Source organism: Physella acuta, unplaced genomic scaffold (genome assembly GCF_028476545.2).
Source record: "Physella acuta isolate Inbredline_101_S28 unplaced genomic scaffold, ASM2847654v3 ptg001586l, whole genome shotgun sequence".
In the NCBI taxonomy this organism is placed as follows: Eukaryota; Metazoa; Mollusca; class Gastropoda; family Physidae; genus Physella; species Physella acuta.
The window spans coordinates 170,999-198,683 of NW_026733100.1; the positions used below are offsets into that span (position 1 = coordinate 170,999).

The 27,685-nt window shown below is 40.5% G+C and overlaps 1 protein-coding gene across 1 annotated transcript; it reads left to right on the forward strand.

Annotated features, from left to right (window-relative positions):
• Nucleotides 1-27,685, forward strand: LOC131929044 (hemocyte protein-glutamine gamma-glutamyltransferase-like). Its single transcript, XM_059285227.1, has 17 exons — nucleotides 1-80; nucleotides 330-445; nucleotides 3,194-3,433; nucleotides 4,059-4,156; nucleotides 4,891-5,050; nucleotides 5,924-6,042; nucleotides 7,205-7,312; nucleotides 9,116-9,290; nucleotides 9,569-9,698; nucleotides 10,247-10,350; nucleotides 16,017-16,179; nucleotides 17,032-17,111; nucleotides 20,324-20,412; nucleotides 20,972-21,173; nucleotides 21,577-21,737; nucleotides 26,590-26,720; nucleotides 27,541-27,685. Exons 1-17 carry the CDS (start codon nucleotides 1-3, stop codon nucleotides 27,683-27,685), a joined length of 2,301 nt encoding a protein of 766 aa, XP_059141210.1.

Genomic DNA, 27,685 nt, shown 5'->3' on the forward strand with positions numbered 1-27,685 from the left:
ATGTTTAGATTCGGTTCTCTGGGCTCAGGACAGACTGGACGTTTAGGCTCCAACTGGTCAGGGCATCGTCCCTCTTACAGGTCAGATGTTTACATTTGGTACTCGCTATGTGTTGTATTGTTTAAAAGAAAAGTGTAAATCTGAAGATCCTTTTGCTTATCTACTTTTATCAGCAGTCTCTGTACGTGACATAGTTTGTTGCTATTGTTGTATCCACCCACATCATCAGTCTCTGTACGTGACATAGTTTGTTGCTATTGTTGTATCCACCCACATCATCAGTCTCTGTACGTGACATAGTTTGTTGCTATTGTTGTATCCACCCACAGCAGCAGTCTTCGGCCATTTCCGGTTCCCAGTTTTGTCAACTACTATCTGTACGGCTCCACTGACGGCAACAAGCCGGCGACAACCAAACCTGGCACGGCAGCGCAGATTGCTCCAAGTGAGTTCAAAGTGGTGGTGTCCCTTTACCTTGACCGCCTAAACCTAACCTTTTTCTTTGGTTATATGGAACCAGAGGCGTAGCGACCCTTCCCGGCGCCCGGGGACAAACTTTTCGATTTGCACCCCCCCCCCCTCAAGATTTCGATTTGCAGCCCCTCAAACTTTCAATTTGCACCCCCCCCCTCAACCTTTCAATTTATTTTTCCAACCCATTTTGGCGCCCCCTAAGGTCGGCGCCCGGGGACAAATGGTCCCCCCCCCCCTCGCTACGCTACTGTAGGGAACTTAGGGTTAACCCCAACTTTTGTGCGAACACTAATCATGAACATAAATTTAAAGAAAATATTATACGGCAATACTATATGGTATTGTCTCTGACAACAGTGACGGGTTAAAATCATGAGAATATAATGTAAAGTCGTATCACAGTAGTAATCAAATTTAACACCATTGCATGAAGAGACTAAAAAAATAAATCTTATCATGAGAATATAATGTCAAGTCGTAAATAGTAATCAAATTATTAAAATTGCATGAAAAGACTAAAAAAATAAATCACATGAGAATATGATGTTAAGTCGTATCAGAATAGAAATCAAATTAACACCATTGCATGAAAAGACTAAAAAAATAAATCACATGAGAATATGATGTCAAGTCGTATGAGAATCGAAATAAAATTAACACCATTGCATGAAGAGACTAAAAAAAAAATAATCTAATCTTAAATCTTATTGTGACATTGAATTATAAGCAGACTCGACACTAAACAAGCGTATTATACTAACTTATACTGAATCTAATCCTAACCATAATACGTGCGTGTATACAGTGGCTTATAAAACAACATAATGCAATTTTTGACACTTAGCTTAAAGTAATCTCAGTATGCTCTTAAAAATTCAGTATTAAAAATGTAGTTTTCCTTAGTCTATTATCTGATACCTATCTGAAAGTTTAAAAATACAGTTTAATTTGTATAGTTTATTGGTATCTGATAGGCCCCTACCTATCTGAAACTTTAAAAATACGGTTTAATTTGTATAGTTTATTGCTATCTGATACCTATCTGATACCGATTAGTGGCTAATATTACAGCAGTACCTGAGTTTAGCAGTCGCTGGTAAGGTGTTGGTTTTGTTTGTTGAGACGTCGTGCCCTTCTTCCGTGACACGGAACTAGAGTATTGTGACATACACGCTATCACAGTCACATCAGTAACAAGAAATTACAGTATTGTGCCATATTCGCTATCAGAAATATAAGTTTTTTTTTTTTTTTAACATCGCCATCGACTAGCTATCATATAACGAGTTAGTACCCACCGCCCCCCCCCCCCCTACAACATTCAAGTCAGAACATGATTTTGACGATATTAAAAAAAATATTGGGGCGAGAAAAATGTAGTAGGACTACGGAAATCTCATCATTCTAGAGAAATAAAGATTGCTACAAAACTTCTTTAAAACCATTATTATGTAAAGTATCCAACTGATTTAATCATTTAAAAGAAAGATTGTGTAATATGGTTGCTTGATCATGATAAGTAGATGGAAGTAATAAAAAATGAGAATTTATTTTAAAAAATCATTGTTATACAACACTGCTCTATACCACGCCAGCCTACACCATTGAATTCAATAAAAATAACATGATAACCAGATACACTACCATTCTATCCTACCCCCCTCGACATACTTCAATAACGCCCCCCTCCCCCTTGTTGTAGCATACAGTCCCTCTGTCCATTGGCAGGAGGGGCACCCAGAGTATGTAGCATACTGTCCCACTTTCCATTGGGACCTAGGGGCACCCAGATTATGTAGCATACTGTCCCACTGTCCACTAGTACATAGGGGCACCCAGAGTATGTAGCATACTGTCCCACTGTCCACTAGTACATAGGGGCACCCAGAGTATGTAGCATACTGTCCCACTGTCCACTAGTACATAGGGGCACCCAGAGTATGTAGCATACTGTCCCACTGTCCACATTGGGACCTAGGGGCACCCAGAGTATGTAGCATACTGTCCCACTGTCCACTAGTATATAGGGGCACCCAGATTATGTAGCATACTGTCCCATGGTCCACTAGTACATAGGGGCACCCAGAGTATGTAGCATACTGTCCCACTGTCCACTAGTACATAGGGGCACCCAGATTATGTAGCATACTGTCCCATGGTCCACTAGTACATAGGGGCACCCAGAGTATGTAGCATACTGTCCCACTGTCCACTAGTACATAGGGGCACCCAGAGTATGTAGCATACTGTCCCATGGTCCACTAGTACATAGGGGCACCCAGAGTATGTAGCATACTGTCCCACTGTCCACTAGTACATAGGGGCACCCAGATTATGTAGCATACTGTCCCATGGTCCACTAGTACATAGGGGCACCCAGAGTATGTAGCATACTGTCCCACTGTCCACTAGTACATAGGGGCACCCAGAGTATGTAGCATACTGTCCCACTGTCCACTAGTACATAGGGGCACCCAGATTATGTAGCATACTGTCCCATGGTCCATTGGGACTTAGGTTCGTAGTCCTACTAGGACATAGGCCGCCAACAAGAGCCTTGCTGGTTCTTGACTAGTGTCTTCAGCTATTCCTATGATAACCCATCTTTATTGATTCTTCAGTTGTTTCCATGGTAACAGATATTTCTTAGTTCGCTCTCCAATCCCCGTCCTTTCGTCAGTCTGATATCAAATTTAAAGCGTAACGACAATTGTTCCAGAGCCCGACCATGATTCCACAGTTACAAAACCAGACCCGAGCAAGGTACTCACGGTGGACAGCCTTGACCTCAAGGTCACGGAAAACACCAAGGCTCACCACACGGACGAGTACGACATCAGCCAGGCCAAGACTGACCCCAAGTTGGTGGTGAGGCGAGGTCAGCCGTTCAACATAGAGATCAAGTTCTCCAAGGGATACAACCAGGAAATTGACGATTTGCGCATTGTGTTCGAGGCAGGTTAGTGTCCCTTGTTGAATAAATTTTACCTTTAACCATGATCGAGTTTTCGATATTAAAAAAAAATAATTCTTTATTCCACTTCAACATTATTTACCGCATTAATATGATTGGATGCAGGAAAATAGTTAAATAATTATCATTTAAATAGACTCCGCTAATATTAATAGGAAAAACAACAATTCCTTCTCTCAATGTAGTAATTTACATTTACAAACTAGCGGTTTATGAAGCAGATGAAGTCCGGTTCACCTGTTTGTATGAACTCGGCTAATAAATTGCCTAACCGTATTTACTTTTCTTAGCGTTATGTACCCAACAATAATTAAGAGCGCGCGGGATCCGAACTCTAGACTTGCAGGTTAGCAATTGTGCTTTCTACCGCCCTAGCACGCCGACACCAGTATACTAACGAGATGTTCACTAACTTCCTATAGGACTAGTCGAACCGCGGGCTGGAGTGGTGAAGTAAAGGCTTTAAGACGCCATCTTAAACCTAGCTGAAACATGAGCCTATTAAACCTATTAATTAACTTTCTGATTGTTGATAGTATGTTAGTGGATTTATCCGATTAAAAAAAAAAAGAAAATTCGCTCTGATAATCAATTTTCCATTTTTGTGTAGGTTCCAATCCATCGGTCACCCAAGGCACCAGTGTTGAGTTCATCTTATCAGACGACGACGAACCAAAGAAATGGGGCGCCAAGATTGATTCACAGAAGGTGAGAGGTTGTTCGTTCATGACGTCTGTCATACACATACTGTCAGACAAATACTACACTGTCATACAGGAAAATAAAAGACATATACTACACTGTAAAACAGGACAATAAAAGACATACACTACACTGTAATACAGGACAATAAGAGACAGATGCTACACAGTAATACAGGACAATAATAGACGGATGCTACACAGTAATACAGGACAATAAAAGACAGATGCTACACAGTAATACAGGACAATAAAAGACATATGCTACACAGTTATACAGGACAATAACAGACAAATACTAACTAGACTGTAAAACAGCATAGTAACATCAACAACACGAAAACAGACACAACATTTGCAATACAGCTGGTCAGTTATCAGTCACGCTGGCCAGGTTGTTTACCGTTGTGGTGACCTTGATCTTTGGTCTCGGTTCTTTAATTACGACCCCCCCCCCCCCAACTTCGAGTCTAAGTGTCTGCCGTCTGAGAATGTTACGACCCCTCTTTCTTTTAATTGAATGATTTCATTAAAGCATTGTCACTGTTCTTTCAGTTGTATGTTGTCATACAACCTTAACATCGCACGTGTTATGTATCACACTTGTTTACCAATACTCATTAAAAAGATATAGCCCATCAGTAGCGTCATAACGCGGGGGCTGGGGTACGGTTCGCAACAAGCGACACCCCCTTGTGACGCCATTGTTGACAATAATGTTACAAACTTACTCCCCCACAGGACACGACACTGACCGTCACCGTGTTCACCCCTCCCACCTGCTACGTCGGAAAGTGGACGCTGAAGATTGACGTGGTCAAGAAAGTTGACCGTGACGTCAACATTTTCAGATACCAGCACAGAGATCCAATATACATCATCTTCAACCCGTGGTGCAAAGGTAAAACAGCCGTCGCCTGTTTCATTACATTAAATCAGGGGTTCCCAACCTTTTTTTACTCTAGAGCACATTCTAAAATATCGGTAGGGTGGCGGGCACCACCTATTTTAAATCGACAAACTCCTTCTAGAGGCGTAGCGACCCTTCCCGTCACCCGGGGACAAAACTTTCGATTTGCACCCCCCCCCCTCAAACTTTCGATTTGCACCCCTCACCCTCAAACTTTCGATTTGCACCCACCCCTCAAACTTTCGATTTGCATCCCCTTCAACCTTTCAATAATGTTTATGAAATAAATTCTGTCTCTGTCGAATAGTGAGAGGCGGGCACATACGAATCGTTCGGCGGGCGCCATGGCGCACGCGGGCACGGGGTTGGGAACCCTGCATTAAATGAATATTTTTTTCTTCTGACGATTTCTACACGCCTCTCCTCGTTATCATTCATTGTCATAAAAATCCAGAACCTTCGCTAAATAACGTCACACTTCAAGCCCCCCCCCCCCCCCCCCCCCCCCCACTCCCTCTTTTTGAAACAGGTAATTTTTATTTTTATTTTTAACTGGATAGGATGTATTAATCTAACTTTAAATTACAATTTACAAAATAGTATTTATGCAAAATAAATGCCGCATTTCATCCACAAAAATTACTTTTTAAAATGCATGTAGGACGTTGTACTTTATTACACCCCACCCCCACCTCCCCACCCTTTCAGATAATGTCAAAAAATTAAAACGAAACGAGCGAAGTTCATTATCCTAGTATTTTATTTGGTTTCACATGGGATTTATTTTTTATTATGGATTTTGCTTTGCTTACATATGAGTGTTTAATTAGGTTAGCTAATGAGTTAATTATAAATTTGCTACAGATGACGCCGTGTACATGGAGAAACAGGAACAGCTGAATGAGTACATCCTGTGTGAGACAGGCGGCATCTATGTGGGCAGTGAGAACAGTGTGAGTTACAGGCCATGGAGCTTCTCCCAGGTAAGTGGTGGGGTGGGGGTGTAGGGGTGGGGGTGTAGGGTGGGGGTGTAGGGTGGGGGCATTTATGTGGGGAGTGAGAACAGTGTTAGTTACAGGCCATGGAGCTTCTCCCAGGTAAGTGGTGGGGTGGGGGTGTTTGGGTGGGGGTGTAGGGTGGGGGTGTAGGGTGGGGGCATCTATGTGGGCAGTGAGAACAGTGTTAGTTACAGGCCATGGAGCTTCTCCCAGGTAAGTGGTGGGGTGGGGGTGTAGGGGTGGTGGGTGGGGGTGTAGGGTGGGGGTGTAGGGTGGGGGCATCTATGTGGGCAGTGAGAACAGTGTTAGTTACAGGCCATGGAGCTTCTCCCAGGTAAGTGGTGGGGTGGGGGTGTAGGGGTGGTGGGTGGGGGTGTAGGGGTGGGGTGGGGTGGGGGCATCTATGTGGGCAGTGAGAACAGTGTTAGTTATAGGCCTTGGAGCTTCTCCCAGGTAAGTGGTGGGGTGGGGGTGTTTGGGTGGGGGTGTAGGGTGGGGGTTTAGGGTGGGGGCATCTATGTGGGCAGTGAGAACAGTGTTAGTTACAGGCCATGGAACTTCTCCCAGGTAAGTGGTGGGGTGGGGGTGTAGGGGTGGGGTGGGAGAAAGGGGGGCGGGGTGGGGGTGTAGGGGTGGGTTGGGGGCATTTATGTCGGGAGTGAGAACAGTGTTAGTTACAGGCCATGGAGCTTCTCCCAGGTAAGTTTGGTGGGGTGGGGGTGTAGGGGTGGGGACGTAGGGGTGGTGGGTGGGGGTGTAGGGGTAGGGTGGGAGAGTGGGGGGTGGGTGGGTGGGTGTGTTAGGGTAGGGTAATGCGTTGGTATTTGGTATGTATGTTGAATGCACAGGAAGCGAGATAGAGAGATTTAGACTTTTAGTTTTAGCGAAGAGTAAAGAAGATCAAAAAGTTAGGAAGTGGCCTAACTTTTTCATGAATGATGCAAAGAAGTTCTTAGTGGATGGTTTTTTTTTTAGTGTGTGAAATTAAACTGAGATAATTGAGCGAATTTTTCTGTAAATACAGTTGGCTACTTTCATTATTATAACTATTGCCACTGGATATGTATGCTATTAATTACCAAATTGACTTGTGATGTGTGCACGTTTGTCTGCAATCGTCCGCTACACAATCACGTGACATCAACAGTTCGACTCCTGTGTCCTGGACGTGGCACTGTATCTGCTGGACAAGTCTGGCATCAACTGGGCCGTCAGGGGGAACCCCATCCCCATCGTCCGCAAGCTGTCGGCATTGGTGAGTCTACGTCATGGTTGGTAGCAGCAATCAGGTAGGTATACCCCACCCATAGGCCTATACCTAACACAGGGACCACACTACACCAGCACCTCTTAGTGTCATCCACCCACCGACCCCACCCACCCACCTATGTGCCCACCTACCACAACCACCCACATATGTGCCCACCGACCCACCCACCCACATAAGTGCCCACCGACAACCTATGTGCCCACCGATCCCACCCACCCACATATGTGCCCACCGATCCCACCCACCCACATAAGTGCCCACCGACCCACATATGTGCCCACCGACCCCACCCACCCACATAAGTGCCCACCGACCCCACCCACCCACATAAGTGCCCACCGACAACATATGTGCCCACCGATCCCACCCACCCACATAAGTGCCCACCGACCCCACCCACCCACATAAGTGCCCACCGACCCCACCCACCCACATAAGTGCCCACCGACAACATATGTGCCCACCGATCCCACCCACCCACATAAGTGCCCACCGACCCCACCCACCCACATAAGTGTCCACCGACAACATATGTGCCCACCGATCCCACCCACCCACATAAGTGCCCACCGACCCACATATGTGCCCACCGATCCCACCCACCCACATAAGTGCCCACCGACCCACATATGTGCCCACCGACCCCACCCACCCAAATAAGTGCCCACCGACCCCACCCACCCACATAAGTGCCCACCGACAACATATGTGCCCACCGATCCCACCCACCCACATAAGTGCCCACCGACCCCACCCACCCACATAAGTGCCCACCGACAACATATGTGCCCACCGATCCCACCCACCCACATAAGTGCCCACCGACCCCACCCACCCACATAAGTGCCCACCGACAACATATGTGCCCACCGATCCCACCCACCCACATAAGTGCCCACCGACCCCACCCACCCAAATAAGTGCCCACCGACCCCACCCACCCACATAAGTGCCCACCGACAACATATGTGCCCACCGATCCCACCCACCCAAATAAGTGCCCAACGACCCCACCCACCCACATAAGTGCCCACCGACAACATATGTGCCCACCGATCCCACCCACCCACATAAGTGCCCACCGACCCCACCCACCCAAATAAGTGCCCACCGACCCCACCCACCCACATAAGTGCCCACAGACCCCACATATGTGCCCACCGATCCCACCCACCCAAATAAGTGCCCAACGACCCCACCCACCCAAATATGTGCCCACCGATCCCACCCACCCAAATAAGTGCCCAACGACCCCACCCACCCAAATATGTGCCCACCGATCCCACCCACCCACATAAGTGCCCACCGACCCACATATGTGCCCACCGACCCCACCCACCCAAATAAGTGCCCACCGACCCCACCCACCCAAATAAGTGCCCACCGACCCCACCCACCCACATAAGTGCCCACCGACAACATATGTGCCAACCGATCCCACCCACCCACATAAGTGCCCACCGACCCCACCCACCCAAATAAGTGCCCACCGACCCCACCCACCCACATAAGTGCCCACCGACAACATATGTGCCCACCGATCCCACCCACCCAAATAAGTGCCCACCGATCCCACCCACCCAAATAAGTGCCCACCGACCCCACCCACCCACATAAGTGCCCACCGATCCCACCCACCCACATAAGTGCCTACCTATCTAATATTGTAACCTTGACCAAATCTCATGTTGTAACCTTGACCAAACCTCATATTGTAACCTTGACCACATCTCATGTTCTAACCTTGACCTAACCTCATGTTGTAACCTTGACCTCATCTACCAACAGATCAACGCACAGGACGACAACGGCGTGCTGGAGGGCAGCTGGTCAGGCAACTACCCGGGTGGTCAGTCACCCGTCTCCTGGACCGGCTCGGGGAAGATTCTGGAAAAATACTGGAAAACAAAAACGCCGGTGAAATATGGACAGTGCTGGGTCTTTTCCGGATTAGGCACAACCCGTAAGACCCCAGACCCACCCCCTCAAACAACCGTGTTATGTTTTTTTTTTAAATTGTTTCTTATCAATAAAATCTTATATTCACTTAGTTATCGGTATGTTAGAAAATATATTGGAAGTTTACAAGTTTATTGAGTTAACTCTACTAAGTAGGCCTGTAGGGCTGGTAAGTAGGTCACCAGCCAGTTCTATGGCTCATGCAGGTTTTATTGAGCCGTAGAACTGGTTCGTGACCTACTTACCAGCCCTATAACTAAGTCAAACTTGGCTATTTGCAAGTGTGTCGTACCCTGGGAATTCCCGCACGAAGCGTCACCAACTTCGAGTCGGCGCATGACACGGACGGGTCCATTACAATAGACTACATCAACGTGGCCGGAGGCTGGAAGAACGAGCGGGACTCTGTGTGGTAGGTGGAACAGTCTAGGTTAGGGGTCGTGTGTCTGACACTTTGAGATGGGGAAGCCCCCCCCCCCCCCCCCGAAGAGATGACTGAAAGAAACACTGTTCCAGGGGTTATTAAAATTTCCTGGGGGGGGGGGCACTAGTTAAAAGACATATTTTTTATATTAGGTTTATTTATATTTTTTTATTTCCTTCTATTTCGTCTGTATTGGGGGCAGTGTTTCTTCCAGACTATTTTCTCCGGGGGAGGGGGGGCACTTGACATTTTCGGGGGGGGGGGGGGGGGGCGGTAGACTTTCTTCGGGTGGGGGGGGGCGGACACTGTTAAAAGTATATATTTTCTATATAAATTATATAAATTTCATTTCGTTCGGGGGGGGGGGGGGGCGGTAACAAACTCTGATTAGGGGTGGGGGGGGGGGATTGCTGGTGGAGGGAGGGAAGGACGTGTTCCATAAAGTTAAAGTTAATTTACTTACGACATTACGTTGTGAGCACGCCTGTACCAAAAAAAAAAGTAATTCCGCACTGAAATTTCGTATGGTACCCTAGGAATTTCCATGTATGGAACGAGGCTTGGATGTCAAGGCCGGACCTGCCTGAGGGTTATGGCGGCTGGCAGGCATTCGATGCCACCCCACAGGAAACCTCTGACGGTAAGTTTTTTAACACGAATTTTTTAGCGCAATTTCCATAATGGGATTGCGATTATTAACTCGTCATTTCTGGATTGCTGTGTGTCCGCAGCCTTTAAGTAGTATCTCCTCCTCAACGAAGCAATATCGAGGACTAGTTCCAAAAGCAAATATGTTAAGCAAGTTTCGAGGATGAACATAGGCCAAAAAAATTTCCGGAATTCCTTCCTGGATTTCCCGGAAAAGCCAAAAAAAAAAAACTCGAAAAAAAATGCAGTTTTTGGCCCATATCTCGGCAACCAGACCACTTAGCGACTTGAAACATTTACCAATCGATTCCTGCCATAATTTAGAACAATATTGCCGAAGAAAGTTTTCAAAAATATCCTTTCGTTCGGTCACAAAATTTTTTAAAAAATTACATAAACACCTACAAACCGATCGTTCTCCTAGCTTGAACGCACCCCATATCTATTTTTAGATAACATAAGGTAATTGCGCTTAAATTGTCACTAGACTTTTTATTAACTTGTTTTTTTACATATTCCAAAATTTATTACACATTAGCTACTTTACATGCAGATTTAGGTCAAATATTCGAGAAAAATATATACACACAATTTCCCTCAATGAGAGAATACACAAAATAGTGTATTTTGACCATGAGATTGGAAATCAAAATCAATCACAGTTAACATCCCTAATTACTAAAACAACTTCATAAAGCTGTTTAGTTTTTTCCCTCAAATACTGAATAGTTTAAAATTAAAGCCTAAAAATACATTTATTGTTGGCAAGTATAAATAAACCGGGAGTGATCTCCCCTAAACTTTCTCGAATATTCTTATATAAAACAACAGGGGATGGGAACTCGGGCTATTGACATGATTTTTAATCCATTTTAAATACTTAAAGTTTTAAAAATAGATTAAAATCTCGTAGACAAAATAATTGCACGCCAAGTGAACTAGTGAACGCCAAATAAAAAAGTGTACAATAGCGCGCAATATTATTAGTACTTTAAAAATTTACATTAGTTTTTTGAGAAATCAGAAGTAGCGTAAATTACTACTTCCGGTCAACGGAAATTACTCAAAATTTAACAGAAGGTAGAGAATTAGATCTTTTACTTACATGTGAAATTTCATTTATCTATCTGAAATAGTACTCAAGTTATAGGCTTTTGAAAAATTCAAAGTAGGAAAAGTACCACTTCCGGTTATCGGAAATCGCTCAAAAGTTGATACGGATCTACGATTTTGATAAAATACTTATATATGAAATTTCATCAACCTAGCTATAACGGTACTCAAGTAATCGTGTTTACACACGGACACACACACAGACACACAGACATACGGACAGAATTGCAAAGCCCAGTTTTTCAGACTGGATTACGCATAAAACCTCTTAATTTTGATAAATCTGGATTGATAATTTTTTCCCGATTAAAATAAGTCCTCTATACTTCGGATGTGATGAAGGACTGAGGTGTAATACGGTGAAAATTGTTAAAATTTCAAGTGATTTTTGTGCACGATTACAATACTTTCTCTATACTTCGTATATACGAGAAAGTAAAAAATGGACATTGATGTTAAATTGTTGAACAAAAAAAATTACTTGATCAATTTAAAAAGTTTAAAAGAAGTAAAATAATTTATGAGATAGTCCATCTGTTGCTAACTATTATTGACAAGAAGTAGATCTACACAGATGTGTAGACAGAAATACAAACACACTAAAGCTTAGGGGGGATGCTAAGTAAAAACTTGAGATATGTTATACAAGCTAAGTTGTGACTTTATTACTAAGGCATGGAGTTTAACCCTTACTTTTCATAACAGCCAACCTTCAACAGAACTGTAAAAAGTACCAAAAAGTTTTTTTTTTCATGTTTTCATTTCTCATCAAATTACAACCTTCGAAGTTCTTTCTCTTCAAATGATGCTGGTGAATGACACATAACAGGTGTAAAAAGTCTAAGAATTGTCTGTGTAAGTTGAAATAAAAAGTAAACATTCAGTAGCGTGGTTTCTTAGTATGCATGGTTGGCCACAAAGAGAGATTCGCCAGTGGCAGCGCCATCACCACCACCCTGGTACTGACCCACAGCAGCAGCACCGTCAGCCCTAGCACGTTTCAACAATTCTTCCTGTCCAGCTTTGAAGCCACTGTCTGTTCCAGCCCAAGCCTTCAACACACTAGCCTGTAATGCACGGCCGTATGAGAAAGTGAGTGGCCAGGGTTTGCGTCCAGCAAACTGGTTAATAGCATTTAAGTTGATTGTTGCATCTTCTTCTGATTGACCACCAGAAAGGAAGGTTATAAAAATACTAGCAGCTGGCACAGTCCTGTTGAGAGCAGTCACGGTTGCCCTAGCGATGTCTTCAGATGTGTATTTCTTAGTGCAGCCCTGGCCGGCTGTCACCATGTTGGGTTTCAACAGAGTTCCCTACAAGAAGATGTTGTGGTCAGCCAGAGCCTTGTAAGTGAATGCAAGGACCTGTTCTGTAACCCTTTATGCTGTCACTAGATCAGGGGTTCCCAACCCTGTGCTCGCGGGCGCCATGGCGCCCGCTGAACGATTCTTATGTGCCCGCCTCTCACTATTCGACAGAGACAGAATTTTTTTCATAAACATTGTTTCAAAATATGATTTATTTTTAATTTTTTTTGACTGCCTAGGTTTATTAAATATGTTCGATACTTGTCCCAACTTGTCTAGCGGCGAGCCAGACTGCACTATTTACGCTAGCCTGGAACGGCTAGTGCCATTTGCACATCATACCTTGTACACGCAGAAAACCTTTCTTTACGTTTTGTAACTACATTTCTCTGTGAGTATGCAATTTGAAAAAAATGCCAAATAATTTTATTATTTTGAAACATTTTTGTTTATTATTTATTAATACATTATGACTACAAGAAAATAAGAAAATAAATTATTGGGAAAATGACAAGTTATGGAAGGAGTTTGTCGATTTAAAATAGGTGGTGCCCGCCACCCTACCGATATTTTAGAATGTGCTCTAGAGTAAAACAAGTAATTAAAGCAAGTTAATTAAAAAAGTCTAGTGACATTTATACGCAATTTCCTTATGTTATCTAAAAATAGCTCTGACGTATAATGCTGAGGTGCGTTCAAGCTAGAAAAACGATCGGTTTGTAGGTGTTTATGTAATTTTAAAATTTGTGACCGAACGAGAGGATATTTTTGAAAACTTTCTTCGGCAATATTGTTCTAAATTATGGCAGGAATCGATTGGTACATGTTTCAAGTCGCTAAGTGGTCTGGTTGCCGAGATATAGGCAAAAAACTGCATTTTTTCGAGGTTTTTTTGGCTTTTTCGTGAAATTTCTTAGTGCAGCCCTGGCCGGCTGTCACCATGTTGGGTTTCAACAGAGTTCCCTACAAGAAGATGTTGTGGTCAGCCAGAGCCTTGTAAGTGAATGCAAGGACCTGTTCTGTAACCCTTTGTGCTGTCACTAGATCAGGGGTTCCCAACCCTGTGCTCGCGGGCGCCATGGCGCCCGCTGAACGATTCTTATGTGCCCGCCTCTCACTATTCGACAGAGACAGAATTTTTTTCATAAACATTGTTTCAAAATATGATTTATTTTTAATTTTTTTTGACTGCCTAGGTTTATTAAATATGTTCGATACTTGTCCCAACTTGTCTAGCGGCGAGCCAGACTGCACTATTTACGCTAGCCTGGAACGGCTAGTGCCATTTGCACATCATACCTTGTACACGCAGAAAACCTTTCTTTACGTTTTGTAACTACATTTCTCTGTGAGTATGCAATTTGAAAAAAATGCCAAATAATTTTATTATTTTGAAACATTTTTGTTTATTATTTATTAATACATTATGACTACAAGAAAATAAGAAAATAAATTATTGGGAAAATGACAAGTTATGGAAGGAGTTTGTCGATTTAAAATAGGTGGTGCCCGCCACCCTACCGATATTTTAGAATGTGCTCTAGAGTAAAACAAGTAATTAAAGCAAGTTAATTAAAAAAGTCTAGTGACATTTATACGCAATTTCCTTATGTTATCTAAAAATAGCTCTGACGTATAATGCTGAGGTGCGTTCAAGCTAGAAAAACGATCGGTTTGTAGGTGTTTATGTAATTTTAAAATTTGTGACCGAACGAGAGGATATTTTTGAAAACTTTCTTCGGCAATATTGTTCTAAATTATGGCAGGAATCGATTGGTACATGTTTCAAGTCGCTAAGTGGTCTGGTTGCCGAGATATGGGCAAAAAACTGCATTTTTTCGAGGTTTTTTTGGCTTTTTCGTGAAATCCATGAAAGAAACCCGGAATTTTTATGGCCTATGTTCATCCTCGTAACTTGCTTAACATAATTGCTTTTGTAACTAGTCATCGATATTGCTTCGTTGAGGAGGAGATACGACTTAAAGCCCGGACACACATTCATACATCCATACATTCATCCATCCATTCCCAGAAATGACGAGTTAATAAACGCAATTCTCCAGAATGGAAATTGCGTTAAAAAGGTTGGGAACCCCTGCTCTAGATCATGATCACCATCAGGCAAAACCTCTGGTTCAACAATTGGGACAAGACCATTCTGTTGGCAAATACTGGCATAACGAGCTAAAACATTAGCATTTTCAAGCATGGCCTGGTATGATGGAGTGAACTCAGAAATCTTCAAAACACATCGCCATTTAGCAAACCCACATCCTCCCTTTTTGTATTCTGCACATCTTTCGGCAAGACCGTCCAAGCCTTGTGTTGTGCATTCATTCAAACTTTCAGGGAATGGAACAACACCTTTGTCGACTTTAATACCGGGAATGATGTTTTTTTTCTTGCAAGACCTTGACAAATGGCTTTCCATAAGCTGTGCTCTGTCTAAAGGTCTCATCAAACAAGATGACACCACTGATGTTGTTGGAAACAAGATGACACCACTGATGTTGTTGGAAACAAGATGACACCACTGATGTTATTGGAAACAAGATGACACCACTGATGTTGTTGGAAATGCTGTTGTCATCTGTGAACAGGAGCTTTCTGTACTTGCGTCTGTTGTTCTCTGTGTTGGATAGATTGATGCTCTCCAGACGCTCTCCCATGGTGCCCACAGACTCATCTGCAGCTAGGATCCCCATCCCAGGTGCCACAATATCTCTTGCAATCTGACGCAGCTCATCCTCCTGGGCTGGTGTTAGGTACTGTGTAAAGCGAGACTTGGATTTTGCCATTGTTGATTCTAAAATGTTTTAACTTCGTCCGTGGTACAAAGTTTTAAAACACGTAGCTTAGGCAATCAAAACATAGATACCCATAGAGTTACGGTGAGCAATTAAATAGTTATAGTATGTTTTATTATTTATATCTAGTGAGACAATTTATTTCTCCTGTTCGTGGTATAAACTATATTTTCCAATTTTATTAATTATTTTTACGACGCATTTTAAAAGAATGATAGAAACCATGTAAGAATTTTATATTTAATTCTTAAAGATGTATATCTTAAAGATAATATTGGCTGCTCTAAAAAAATCAATTGTGTGGATGTTTATTATTTATGGAGTTGTCTCCCTGTATCATAATAAAACTTCCAGGCCTTTATCTTGTATCTCCATAAAATGTCAAAAATAACCGAAGCCAAACACGTATGATAAAAACTTGTCTATTACAGGCATATATTGCTGCGGGCCTGCCTCTGTGATTGCCATCAAAGAGGGGAGAATTGATCTGCCGTATGATGGGGCTTTTATTTTTGCTGAAGTCAACGCTGATAAAGCGTTTTGGAAACACGACAGTATGGGCAAACTTCAGTGTGTGGACCTTCTTAAAGATGTGTAGGTATTTTAAGATAGACTATCTTCATAAGGATGTGTAGTCAGTGTAGGTATTTTAAGATAGATTATCTTCATAATATGTGTAGGTATTTTAAGATAGATGACCTCCATAAAGATGTATATAGATTTTTAACATAGACGACCTTCATAAAGATGTATATGGATTTTTAATATAGTTGACCTTCATAAAGATATACATGGATTTTTAATATAGACGACCTACATAAAGATGTGTTGGTATTTTAAAATAGACGACCTTCATAAAGATATGTAGGTATTTTAAGATAGACGACCTTTAAAAAGATGTATATGTATTTTAAGATAGACGACCTTTAAAAAGATGTATATGTATTTTAAGATAGACGACCTTTAAAAAGATGTATATGTATTTTAAGAGAGACCATTTCTTTATGAGTATGTGTAGGCATTTCGTATTAGCATAGATATGTACACATATCTTCGTAGTACAGACTCTCTTTTTGAAGATGTGTACGTGTCCAGGTTAACTGTGATCTCTAAAAAGCAACTTTAAAGTGTTGATAATGTGTCTGTAAACGGTTGGGTTGATATTACAGGCTGGTAGAGCTATTTACCCAGCGTGTAAACCCAAAGTCGTATCTAGCTATACAACAAACGTTTACATTTATTCTTTCATAAAGAGAGACAAAGAGTGTCAGTGCATTTTTTTTCATGTTGAATATCACAATATCCTTGATGATGTTGTTTGATTTTGTTGCTTGATGATTTTGCTTGGTGATGTTGTTTGATGCTGTCGTTTGATGATTTTTCTTAGTGAAATTTGATGTTTTTTTTTGTGATATTTAATGATGTTGTTTTGTTTTGTGATTCCAGTGTGGGTAAACACATCAGCACCAAGGCCGTCAACAACCATCAGAGGGAAGACGTCACAGGCCATTACAAACACCCTGAAGGTGAGAGCTTAACACAGTGGCGAAAATTTGAGAGCTAAATCGAACAAAGGGGCGAGTTGTGAGAGCTTAACCAAACATAGGGGTTATAATTTGAGAGCTAAACAAACACATGGGTAGTTAACTAGCTTGTAGCCAGTTGTAGACAGTGTTTGATATTTGGTTAACTAGCCTGTAGCCCATGTTTGATATTTGGTTAACTAGCCTGTAGCCCATGTTTTATATTTAGTTAACTAGCCTGTAGCCCATTTTTTATATTTAGTTAACTAGCCTGTAGCCCATGTTTTATATTTAGTTAACTAGCCTGTAGCCCATGTTTTATATTTAGTTAACTAGCCTGTAGCCCATGTTTTATATTTAGTTAACTAGCCTGTAGCCCATGTTTTATATTTAGTTAACTAGCCTGTAGCCCATGTTTTATATTTAGTTAACTAGCCTGTAGCCCATGTTTTATATTTAGTTAGCTAGACTGTAGCCCATGTTTGATAATCTTTAAACTAGCCTGTAGCCCATGTTTGATAATCTTTAAACTAGACTGTAGCCCATGTTTGATAATCTTTAAACTAGACCACGGGTTCCCAACCTGGGGGTCGCGACCCCCTTGGGGGTCGCGAATGTCTTTCTGGGGTGTCGCCAACTGGTATACTAAACCTTAGTAATTTGAAACAAAACATAAATATTTAGAAGAATTTTTGAAATTCGGCTTCATTAACATCACTGGAAATGTACAAAGTTGTTCTCAGTCACGAGTTTATGAAATCTTCAAAACTAAAACGCCATTTGAGACGAGTCATTCGGAACACACCAAAAAATATATGGAGTTCTTTCGTCGGTAAGAAGCTAGTTGCAAACGACAGAGACTTGATCGAACAGGAAGTTTTCACCAGCATTAGTGCAAGCATCAAATGAAGTCGCGGTGAAAAATGCAATGCCGAGCATGAAAAAAAAAAAAAAAAAAAAAAAAAAAACAATAGGAGAAAATCTCATCAAACGCTGCATGTACGTAAATGTTAAATAACATATTTTTATCGAAATTAAGCTTTCACCATTGTTTGCGTTTTAAGTTGATAAATCAACAGACGAAATGTTGTAAATTGTGTTTTTGAATTGAAATCTGAAATCAAATTGTTCTTGGAAGTGCAAAGGAAACAAGACTTTTTGGTATACTTAAAACGACATAGAGTGGTTGGAGAGAGTATCATACCTAGCAGATGTGTTCGAACATCAAGATAAGCTTAACCTGAAGCTTCAGGGAAAATGAACGAATATTATAACTTTCCATGATAATCTCGGGGCCTTTTTTATCAAAGCTGCAAAATCGGTAAAGAAAATAAATCTTGGAAATATTGTAATTTGAGAAACTCTGCGGTGTGGTAGATGAATCTGATTGTGAGATAATTAAAATTTTGAAAGAAGCGATTTCTGGGCATCTTGAATCTCTTGAAAACGAACTGCATTGCTATTTCTCTGAGCTGAAAAAAGAAGAATCTGCATTGACGCATTACCCATTCTCTACTTCCCTTGATGTTGCCAGCATTCCCGATGAATTACAAGATGAATTCTTTGATTTTCAGAATGATTCCGAGTAATATGAAAAACTGCAGACACAATTTTGGTTTAGTATTCACCATTCATACCCAAACGTAAAATTGATTGACTTTTCGAGAATATATTTTCAACACTATTCTTCGATTAAAAACAAAATTAAGATAATTATAATGACATAGGTTGGCGTTAACAAAAAATGTTTTTAATTAAAAACTTAACCACGAAGGTTTAGTGAATAGTACGCAATTTTACTCATGCTATTAAAATAGTTATCAAGAGTAGTTCACATTGAAAGTCTACTAGAAAATCTTATTTTAGTGCTTATTAATTTCCATACTAATTTCGGCTTTTTAATTCTATGGGGGGGGGGGGGGGGGGGTCGCGGGTCACTTACTTTTTATAACAGGGGGTCGCCACTCGAAAAAGGTTGGGAACCACTGAACTTGACTGTAGCCCATGTTTGATAATCTTTAAACTAGCCTGTAGCCCATGTTTGATAATCTTTAAACTAGCCTGTAGCCCATGTTTGATAATCTTTAAACTAGCCTGTAGCCCATGTTTGATAATCTTTAAACTAGCCTGTAGCCCATGTTTGATAATCTTTAAACTAGCCTGTAGCCCATGTTTGATAATCTTTAAACTAGCCTGTAGCCCATGTTTGATAATCTTTAAACTAGCCTGTAGCCCATGTTTGATAATCTTTAAACTAGCCTGTAGCCCATGTTTGATAATCTTTAAACTAGCCTGTAGCCCATGTTTGATAATCTTTAAACTAGCCTGTAGCCCATGTTTGATAATCTTTAAACTAGCCTGTAGCCCATGTTTGATAATCTTTAAACTAGCCTGTAGCCCATGTTTGATAATCTTTAAACTAGCCTGTAGCCCATGTTTGATAATCTTTAAACTAGCCTGTAGCCCATGTTTGATAATCTTTAAACTAGCCTGTAGCCCATGTTTGATAATCTTTAAACTAGCCTGTAGCCCATGTTTGATAATCTTTAAACTAGCCTGTAGCCCATGTTTGATAATCTTTAAACTAGCCTGTAGCCCATGTTTGATAATCTTTAAACTAGCCTGTAGCCCATGTTTGATAATCTTTAAACTAGCCTGTAGCCCATGTTTGATAATCTTTAAACTAGCCTGTAGCCCATGTTTGATAATCTTTAAACTAGCCTGTAGCCCATGTTTGATAATCTTTAAACTAGCCTGTAGCCCATGTTTGATAATCTTTAAACTAGCCTGTAGCCCATGTTTGATAATCTTTAAACTAGCCTGTAGCCCATGTTTGATAATCTTTAAACTAGCCTGTAGCCCATGTTTGTTTAGTTTGATAATCTTTAAACTAGCCTGTAGCCCATGTTTGATAATCTTTAAACTAGCCTGTAGCCCATGTTTGATAATCTTTAAACTAGCCTGTAGCCCATGTTTGATAATCTTTAAACTAGCCTGTAGCCCATGTTTGATAATCTTTAAACTAGCCTGTAGCCCATGTTTGATAATCTTTAAACTAGCCTGTAGCCCATGTTTGATAATCTTTAAACTAGCCTGTAGCCCATGTTTGATAATCTTTAAACTAGCCTGTAGCCCATGTTTGATAATCTTTAAACTAGCCTGTAGCCCATGTTTGATAATCTTTAAACTAGCCTGTAGCCCATGTTTGCCCTCAGGTTCCGCTGCCGAGAGAGCGGCTGTCAGAAATGCCAATCAGTCCGTCTCCAACAGAACAAAACCTAACCTCTACAGCATAGCAGCTAATGTAAGTCACGTGATAGTTTACCTGTGTCCAACAGAACCTAACCTCTACAGCATGTCAGCTAACGTAAGTCACGTCATAGTTCACCTGTGTCCATAGAACAAAACATACCCTGTACAGCATAGCAGCTAATGTAAGTCACGTGATAATGCATTAGGTAAACCTCTACCCCTTACCCCTTACATCAATACCCTTTAAACACCTACTCCTTTCATCACTCCCCTTAAAAAAGAAAACCCACTTGACATAGTAAACTACCATCGCCATCGAATACCACTTTGGGTAAGGCGATATAAAATTACACCATGATGGTGTGAAGACGTGTCTATACTATAAAATGACGTACAGTTCACCATGATGATGTAAAGACTTGTCTAGCCCTGTCTATACTGTGACAGGACGTACAGTTCACCATGATGGTGTAAAGACTTTAACAAGGTCTATACTGTGACAGGACGTTCAGTTCACCATGATGGTGTAAAGACTTGTCTAGCCCTGTCTATACTGTCACAGGACGTACAGTTCACCATGATGGTGTGATGACTTGTCTATGTTATGACAGGACGTACAGTTCACCATTGTGCAAGACACTGAGAACACCTTTCTGGGCAACAACTTCGAGCTGTCGCTGGTGGTCACCAACGGCGCGAAGGTCAAGCGGACGGTCAGTGGTCAGATAGAGGTTAGCTCCATGTTCTACACAGGAGTCGTGTCGGATAAGATCAAGTCTGACCCTTTCAAGATCGTGGTTGAGCCTGGAAAAGGCAAGTATCGTATATTTTCACAAGACCGAAATACTGAATACATCATATTGTTTAACTACACTGAAAGTTCCCTATTCAAACTTAAAGTTCCATGTGATAAGTGAGTTACCTGTTTCTTTGACCTCGGCATATTATTAGAAGAGATAGTGTGGTCAGTACTATACCCAGCAGCCTTTAACTTCCCCTAGCGTGTTAGGTACCCATCAGAGCTGAGTGAACACGGGGACTTTCTACTTACTTGAACCTAGATTCGAACTCGCGACTTTCGGGTGAGCAGTCTAGTGCTCTACTACTAGGCCACTCCTTCCCTCAATAACACTGAAATCTGTAATTAATCTACATCGAGCTTTCATTTTAGCATTACTAAAGATATTTCTTGAACCCATTGTTTATGTTCTATCAGAAACAACCCACAAGCTGGTGGTGACATTGGAGGAGTATGAAAGCAAACTTAAAGACTTCTACATGCTGGACGTTTCCGTGTGGGCGGAAGTGGAGGAAACGAAACAATTCTTCATCAAGAAACAAAATTACCGGCTACGGAAACCTCATCTAAAAATAACGGTAAAAAAAATTATTGGATTGGATTTTCTGAAAATCTTTACATTATTGTTGTTCTTTAAACAAAATACCTATATTTAAGTATTTAAATAAATCTATTAAATGGTCATTGTTATAGGTATTATCTTTAAATCATGTTTTTAATCTATTCTACACACTCAACTATTTTAAAACAAACGTGCTTTAAAATATAAATAACAACTCTTTTAAGAGCACCATAAATAAGGACACAACCATTTTCTTGCCTTGGATGTAATAGTGTAAGCGCTGTTAGCTGAACATGTGTTAAAGATATTTCTTAAGCGAAATTAGTGGAAATTCTGTTACAAAGTGACTCCCTACACGCCTTTAGCAGACGAGGTTATTTAAATAATCAGTAAAAAATATAAATAAACAACTTCGGCTGCCAAGTTTATTTTTAAAATCTATCTGTACCTACTATTTGTAATAGATTGAAATAATTGTGAGGTCAAGGGAACTCACTCTTCTGTATTAGTTATATTTATAATATTGTTATCTTGAGTGATGTCCCTTGTGTACTTCCTTCCGTCCTCTCTGTGTGTTACCATCGTGATGTAGTTAGACCCAATAAATGTGTTATATACAACCACAGGCTTCTGTCGTCAATCTATTATAACTGGCGACGAAGGATAAACATCTACTAGAAAGAGCACCTACTTACGCAAAAAAGAGGTTTGCTAGAGCTTATTAGCTAATTATTTCTAGAATTATGGCGCTGTATGGCCAAATAAAAGAATTTGATGCGAATGATGAAATCATTCAAGATTACCTAGATAGGTTAAGCTTTTACCTAGAAGCTAACAACGTGACGATAGAAGCCAAAAAGAGAGCTGTTTTGTTAACAGTCATAGGGCCTCAACAATTTAGGCTACTAAAAGACTTATGCGCACCAGCTAGTCTAACTACCAAGAGCTTTAACGAGCTGAGCAAATTGCTAACAGACCACCATGCGCCTGTACCATCAAAGTTTCTATGTCGAGCTAGATTTGACAGTAGGACTCGTCAACCAAACGAGTCAATATCAGAATATGTTGCTGCTTTATGTCATCTAAGTAGATTTTGTGAATTCGGCGACACGCTGTCTGACAGACTATGTGAAAAGTTTGTGACAGGTGTAAACAGCCCTGATATTCAAAGAAAGTTGCTGCTCGAGTCAGATCTAAAATTGGAAAAAGCAATACAACTTGCAACTTTATTCCAGCAGTCATCTGATGTGGCGAGATCTTTAGCACCTTCAGAGATCCATGCAGTAAACAGCAGGTTAGTCAATAAACATCAACCCCATCAGAGCATTCCAACTTATGCTAAACAGCCTGCTCGTTCAAATCCTAGATCTAAATCTAGTAATAATTATCAAAAATGTCATCGATGCAAAGGTCCCCATGCATCTCATCGGTGCAAGTTCAAGTTAGCAACTTGTTATAAGTGCGGTAAGCAAGGTCACATTGCCAAGGCCTGCTTTGCAAAGTCTTCGTCTGTTGCTAAATCTAGCCAGTCAAGACAGTACCGCAACCAAAAGCAGCACTATGTTAACTCTCACCAAGACTACCTAACCCAACCAATGAACCACTCTACCTGTGAAAATGCTCGAACTGATTCGCAGCCGGATTTCAACCTGTTCTCTGTGAAATCAATAAGTCATGCTCCCATCAATCATCTCAATGTACCAGTTTATATCAACGGTAAGAGCATCAGCTTCCAACTTGACACTGGAGCATCTCTAACAGTCATAACAAAGAAAGATTTTGACGCTGTCACAGGAGGATCAGTGTCTCTACAGCCATGTCACAAGTGTCTAACAACATACACTGGTGACAATGTTCCGGTAATAGGAGAGTGTATGGTTCATGTAAGTTATAATGGTCAAAGTGTTAAACTTCCTCTTCTTGTGGTTGAAGGAAATGGACCGCCATTACTAGGTAGGAACTGGTTAAGTAATCTTAAGTTAAATTGGGAGAGTATTTGTTCATTGAAGAATGTAAAAGAATCTAGTCTTACTTCACTAGATAAAGTTATATCTGAAAATAAATGTGTTTTTGGTAATCATGGATTACTAAATGATAGAACAGTGAAGTTAAGCATTAAAGATACAAATCCAAGATACTGCAAAGCTAGAGTTCCACCTTATGCAATGAGGAATAAAATTGAAAATGAGCTAAGTAGATTGGAATCTAATGGCATTATAAAGAAGGTAGACTATTCCGATTGGGCGACACCCATTGTGCCAGTGTTAAAGAAGGATGGTTCTATAAGAATTTGTGGAGATTACAAAGCTACACTGAATAAGCAAATAGAGCTAAATAGGTACCCTATACCTAACATTGAGGAAATCTCTTTGAATTTGGCAGGAGGAGACAAATTCACTGAATTAGACTTTAGTCATGCTTACACTCAACTAGAACGGCATCCAGATTCAAAAGTCTATACGACAATAAACACACATAAAGGACTCTACCAATATGAAAGACTATGTTTTGGCATATCATCTAGCCCTGGAATTTTCCAAGCTGTCATGGACAATATTTTTAAGGATATTCCAAATGTTTGTGTGTACTTTGACAATGTGTACATAACTGGTAAGAATGACACTGAACATCTTAAAACACTTGGTAAAGTATTGAAAATTGTTGGTGAAAAAGGTTTAAAGATAAACAAAGATAAATGTCAATTCATGTTGACAGAAATTAGTTTTCTTGGTTATATATTGAGCAAACAAGGTATCAGACCTCAACCTGAGAAAACAAAAGCCATTAAAGAAGCACCCAAACCTGAAAATACCCAACAACTAAGAGCTTTTTTGGGCTTGATAAATTACTATGCAAAGTTCATAGGAAATCTGTCTGGTAAACTATCACCACTGTACAAGCTGCTACAGAAAAATGCAACTTGGCACTGGGGTAAACAACAAGATACTGCTTTTAATACAGCAAAAGAGGCTTTGTCTGCTGACACCTTACTAACTCACTATGACCCAGGGAAAAGACTTGTATTGACATGTGATGCTTCACCAGATGGTGTAGGAGCAGTCTTGTCCCACATGGATGAGAAGGGTGACAGACCCATTGCTTTTGCCAGTAGATCTTTGAACCAGGCTGAGAAAAATTATTCTCAGTTAGATAGGGAAGGCTTAGGCATCATTTTTGGTGTTAAGAAATTTCATAAGTTTCTGTTTGGTAGGAAGTTCACCATCTTTACAGATCATAAACCATTGCTAGGTTTATTTGGAGAAAACAAAACCCTACCTGAGCATGCCTCACCAAGAATTCAAAGATGGGCTATCACACTAACTGCATACAATTATGAATTGAAATACAAACCTGGATCTGAGAATAGTGCAGATAGTCTTAGTAGATTACCTTTAGAAAACCAAAGCCTGAGCTATGTACCAGAAGATGTATTTGTTCTCTTCACTATCATGGATAACTCCAATATAAATGTGAATGATATTAAAAGAGAAACACAAAAAGATGAGTGCTTAATAAAAGTATATGAGTACTGTAAAAATGGTTGGCCTGAAGAGTCAGTGAATGAGGACTTAAGGCCATATAAAATAAGAAAAATGGAATTAAGTCTAAAAGATGGAGAAGATACAGTCCATTATCAGTCAGAGTTGCCTAAACAAAGTATTTGTAACTTAATAAATGATTATGGTGATATGGCAATTTCAAATGTTTTAAAGAGAATACATTAGTAAGAAAGAATGTGATCATCAAACAACTTTGCTAACATCATTAGCACTTACAGAAACTAAAAGGGTAACATCAAAAGAAGAAAAAGATTTTTGCCATTTAATACACCCACTTCAAATACTGGATCACAGTTGCAAAGTGATATGGTCCAGAATATTACTCATAAACAGTATTTTTGGTTACCAAAAAGCACTATCAGATTACCTGAGGAAATTGATCAATCAAAGAAATCTATGTCAGTCAAGGATCTGAATAACAGCATAATACTTTCAGATGCCAATTCAAAAATTGTTCCATTAAATCATGACAAACATTCATTGAAAGAGAATTTGGTGTTAATAAGAATGTGTATCTAAGAAATTATGGGAGAAAGGAAAAATGGATACCAGGTCAAATTGTTCAATGTACAGGACCTGTGCCTTATAAAGTAACTTGTGCAGATAATAAGTGTGAATCTGTCAATCCCACCAAATCTGAACAGTTCACACCAACTTAGTTTGTTCCACAACCAAGTTCTGTTGATATGAGTGAACCAAGTTGTCTGGAGTCAGAAAATGTAAATTCTGGAGTTAATGATTTAAATCCTAGACCTCCTGAGATAGAGAATCCAGATGGTCAGAATCTTGAGTCACCAAATCAGAAGCCACTGAGAAGGTCAAGCAGGACAATCAAAGTCCCAAATAAGTTAGACCTATGATTCTAAAGGTCAAAAGGACTTTGACATTATTGTTTTGTATTTTGATTATGTTGTAGCATATTGTGCATTGTTTGTAAGGATGTAATCTACCATAGTGTTCATGTTACAATATAATTGGTGATTTTAGGATACTATCAATTGTTCTATTGAGAGATGTGTTATTGTGTTCTAAGGGTAAAGGGATGTAATAGATTGAAATAATTGTGAGGTCAAGGGAACTCACTCTTCTGTATTAGTTATATTTATAATATTGTTATCTTGAGTGATGTCCCTTGTGTACTTCCTTCCGTCCTCTCTGTGTGTTACCATCGTGATGTAGTTAGACCCAATAAATGTGTTATATACAACCACAGGCTTCTGTCGTCAATCTATTATACTATTAAACTTTTTTTTTGTAAAACTACTTTTTACAACTTTTAAATAAAAAAATATAAATGTTAATTTCCAGGGCCCGAGTGCGGTTGTGAGTGGTCAAGAGTATAAATATAACGTCTCGTTTGTGAACCCACTGAACCGTACACTGACCGACTGTTTTGTCGTGGTGGACGGACTGGGCAAATCAACCAAATTCAGACAAAGGTAAGTACAATATGCTGGTCAAATAGGGGCCAATATAGGATGTGTGGTGTTATGTTTTGAAGCGGATTTTCACGTTAGAGCTTATACACTACTATCAGTTTGTCTTCTAAAGTAATGTTTTTCAGTTTGTTTGGTAAAGATCCCTAACGCTGTCTTCTAAAGTAATGTTCTTTTCAATTTCTGTTTTGTAAAGATTTCTACGCTGCCTTCTTAAGTAATGTTCTTTTCAGTTTCTGTTTTGTGAAATACTTCCACGTTGTCTTATAATGTTCCTTTCAGTTACTGTTTTGTAAAGATCTCTATGCTTTTTTTCTAAAATCATGTTCCTTTCATTGTCTGTTATAGTTATACGAGCCGACCCGCTGCGTATCATACGCCGCTATTTAGTTGTTTTTTTTTTCTACTTTTCAGTAATTTATAATTTGTGAATTCGACAGTACCAATGCTGCCACTGAAAATATTTGCTTAAAAACACAATACCCCCCCTTCCCCCCCCCCCACGTGAAAGCAGCCTCCTCTTAGTTACCTCCTCTAAGTTTAAAATCGTTTCAAACTAAATTATCTGCCCCTAATAGCCGTCACCAAACCCGTCTCTATGATTGTAAAATGTAAACAGCGTGAACCACAGCTCACCAGACCATGTGAGGGGGTGGGGGGTTGTAGCGATAGAGAGGAAGAGAGGGGACTGTAAGGCGCGCTTGCAGCTTGTTTTCTAACGGCTCCCAGAAGAGAATTATATATATATATAGATTATATATATAGATACAATATTTCTACGCTAGAACTGAATGCTACACTGTGTTTTTTCTCTACTCCCCAGTAATGTTCCGCCCAAGAGCACCTTCATCGCCACCATTCCAGTGACTCCTATCAAGTCCACCAAATCAGAGATCATTTTAAACTTCAACTCGGAAGAGCTCCAGGATATCAATGTTTCCCATCATTTACTCATTCAAAATGCTTAA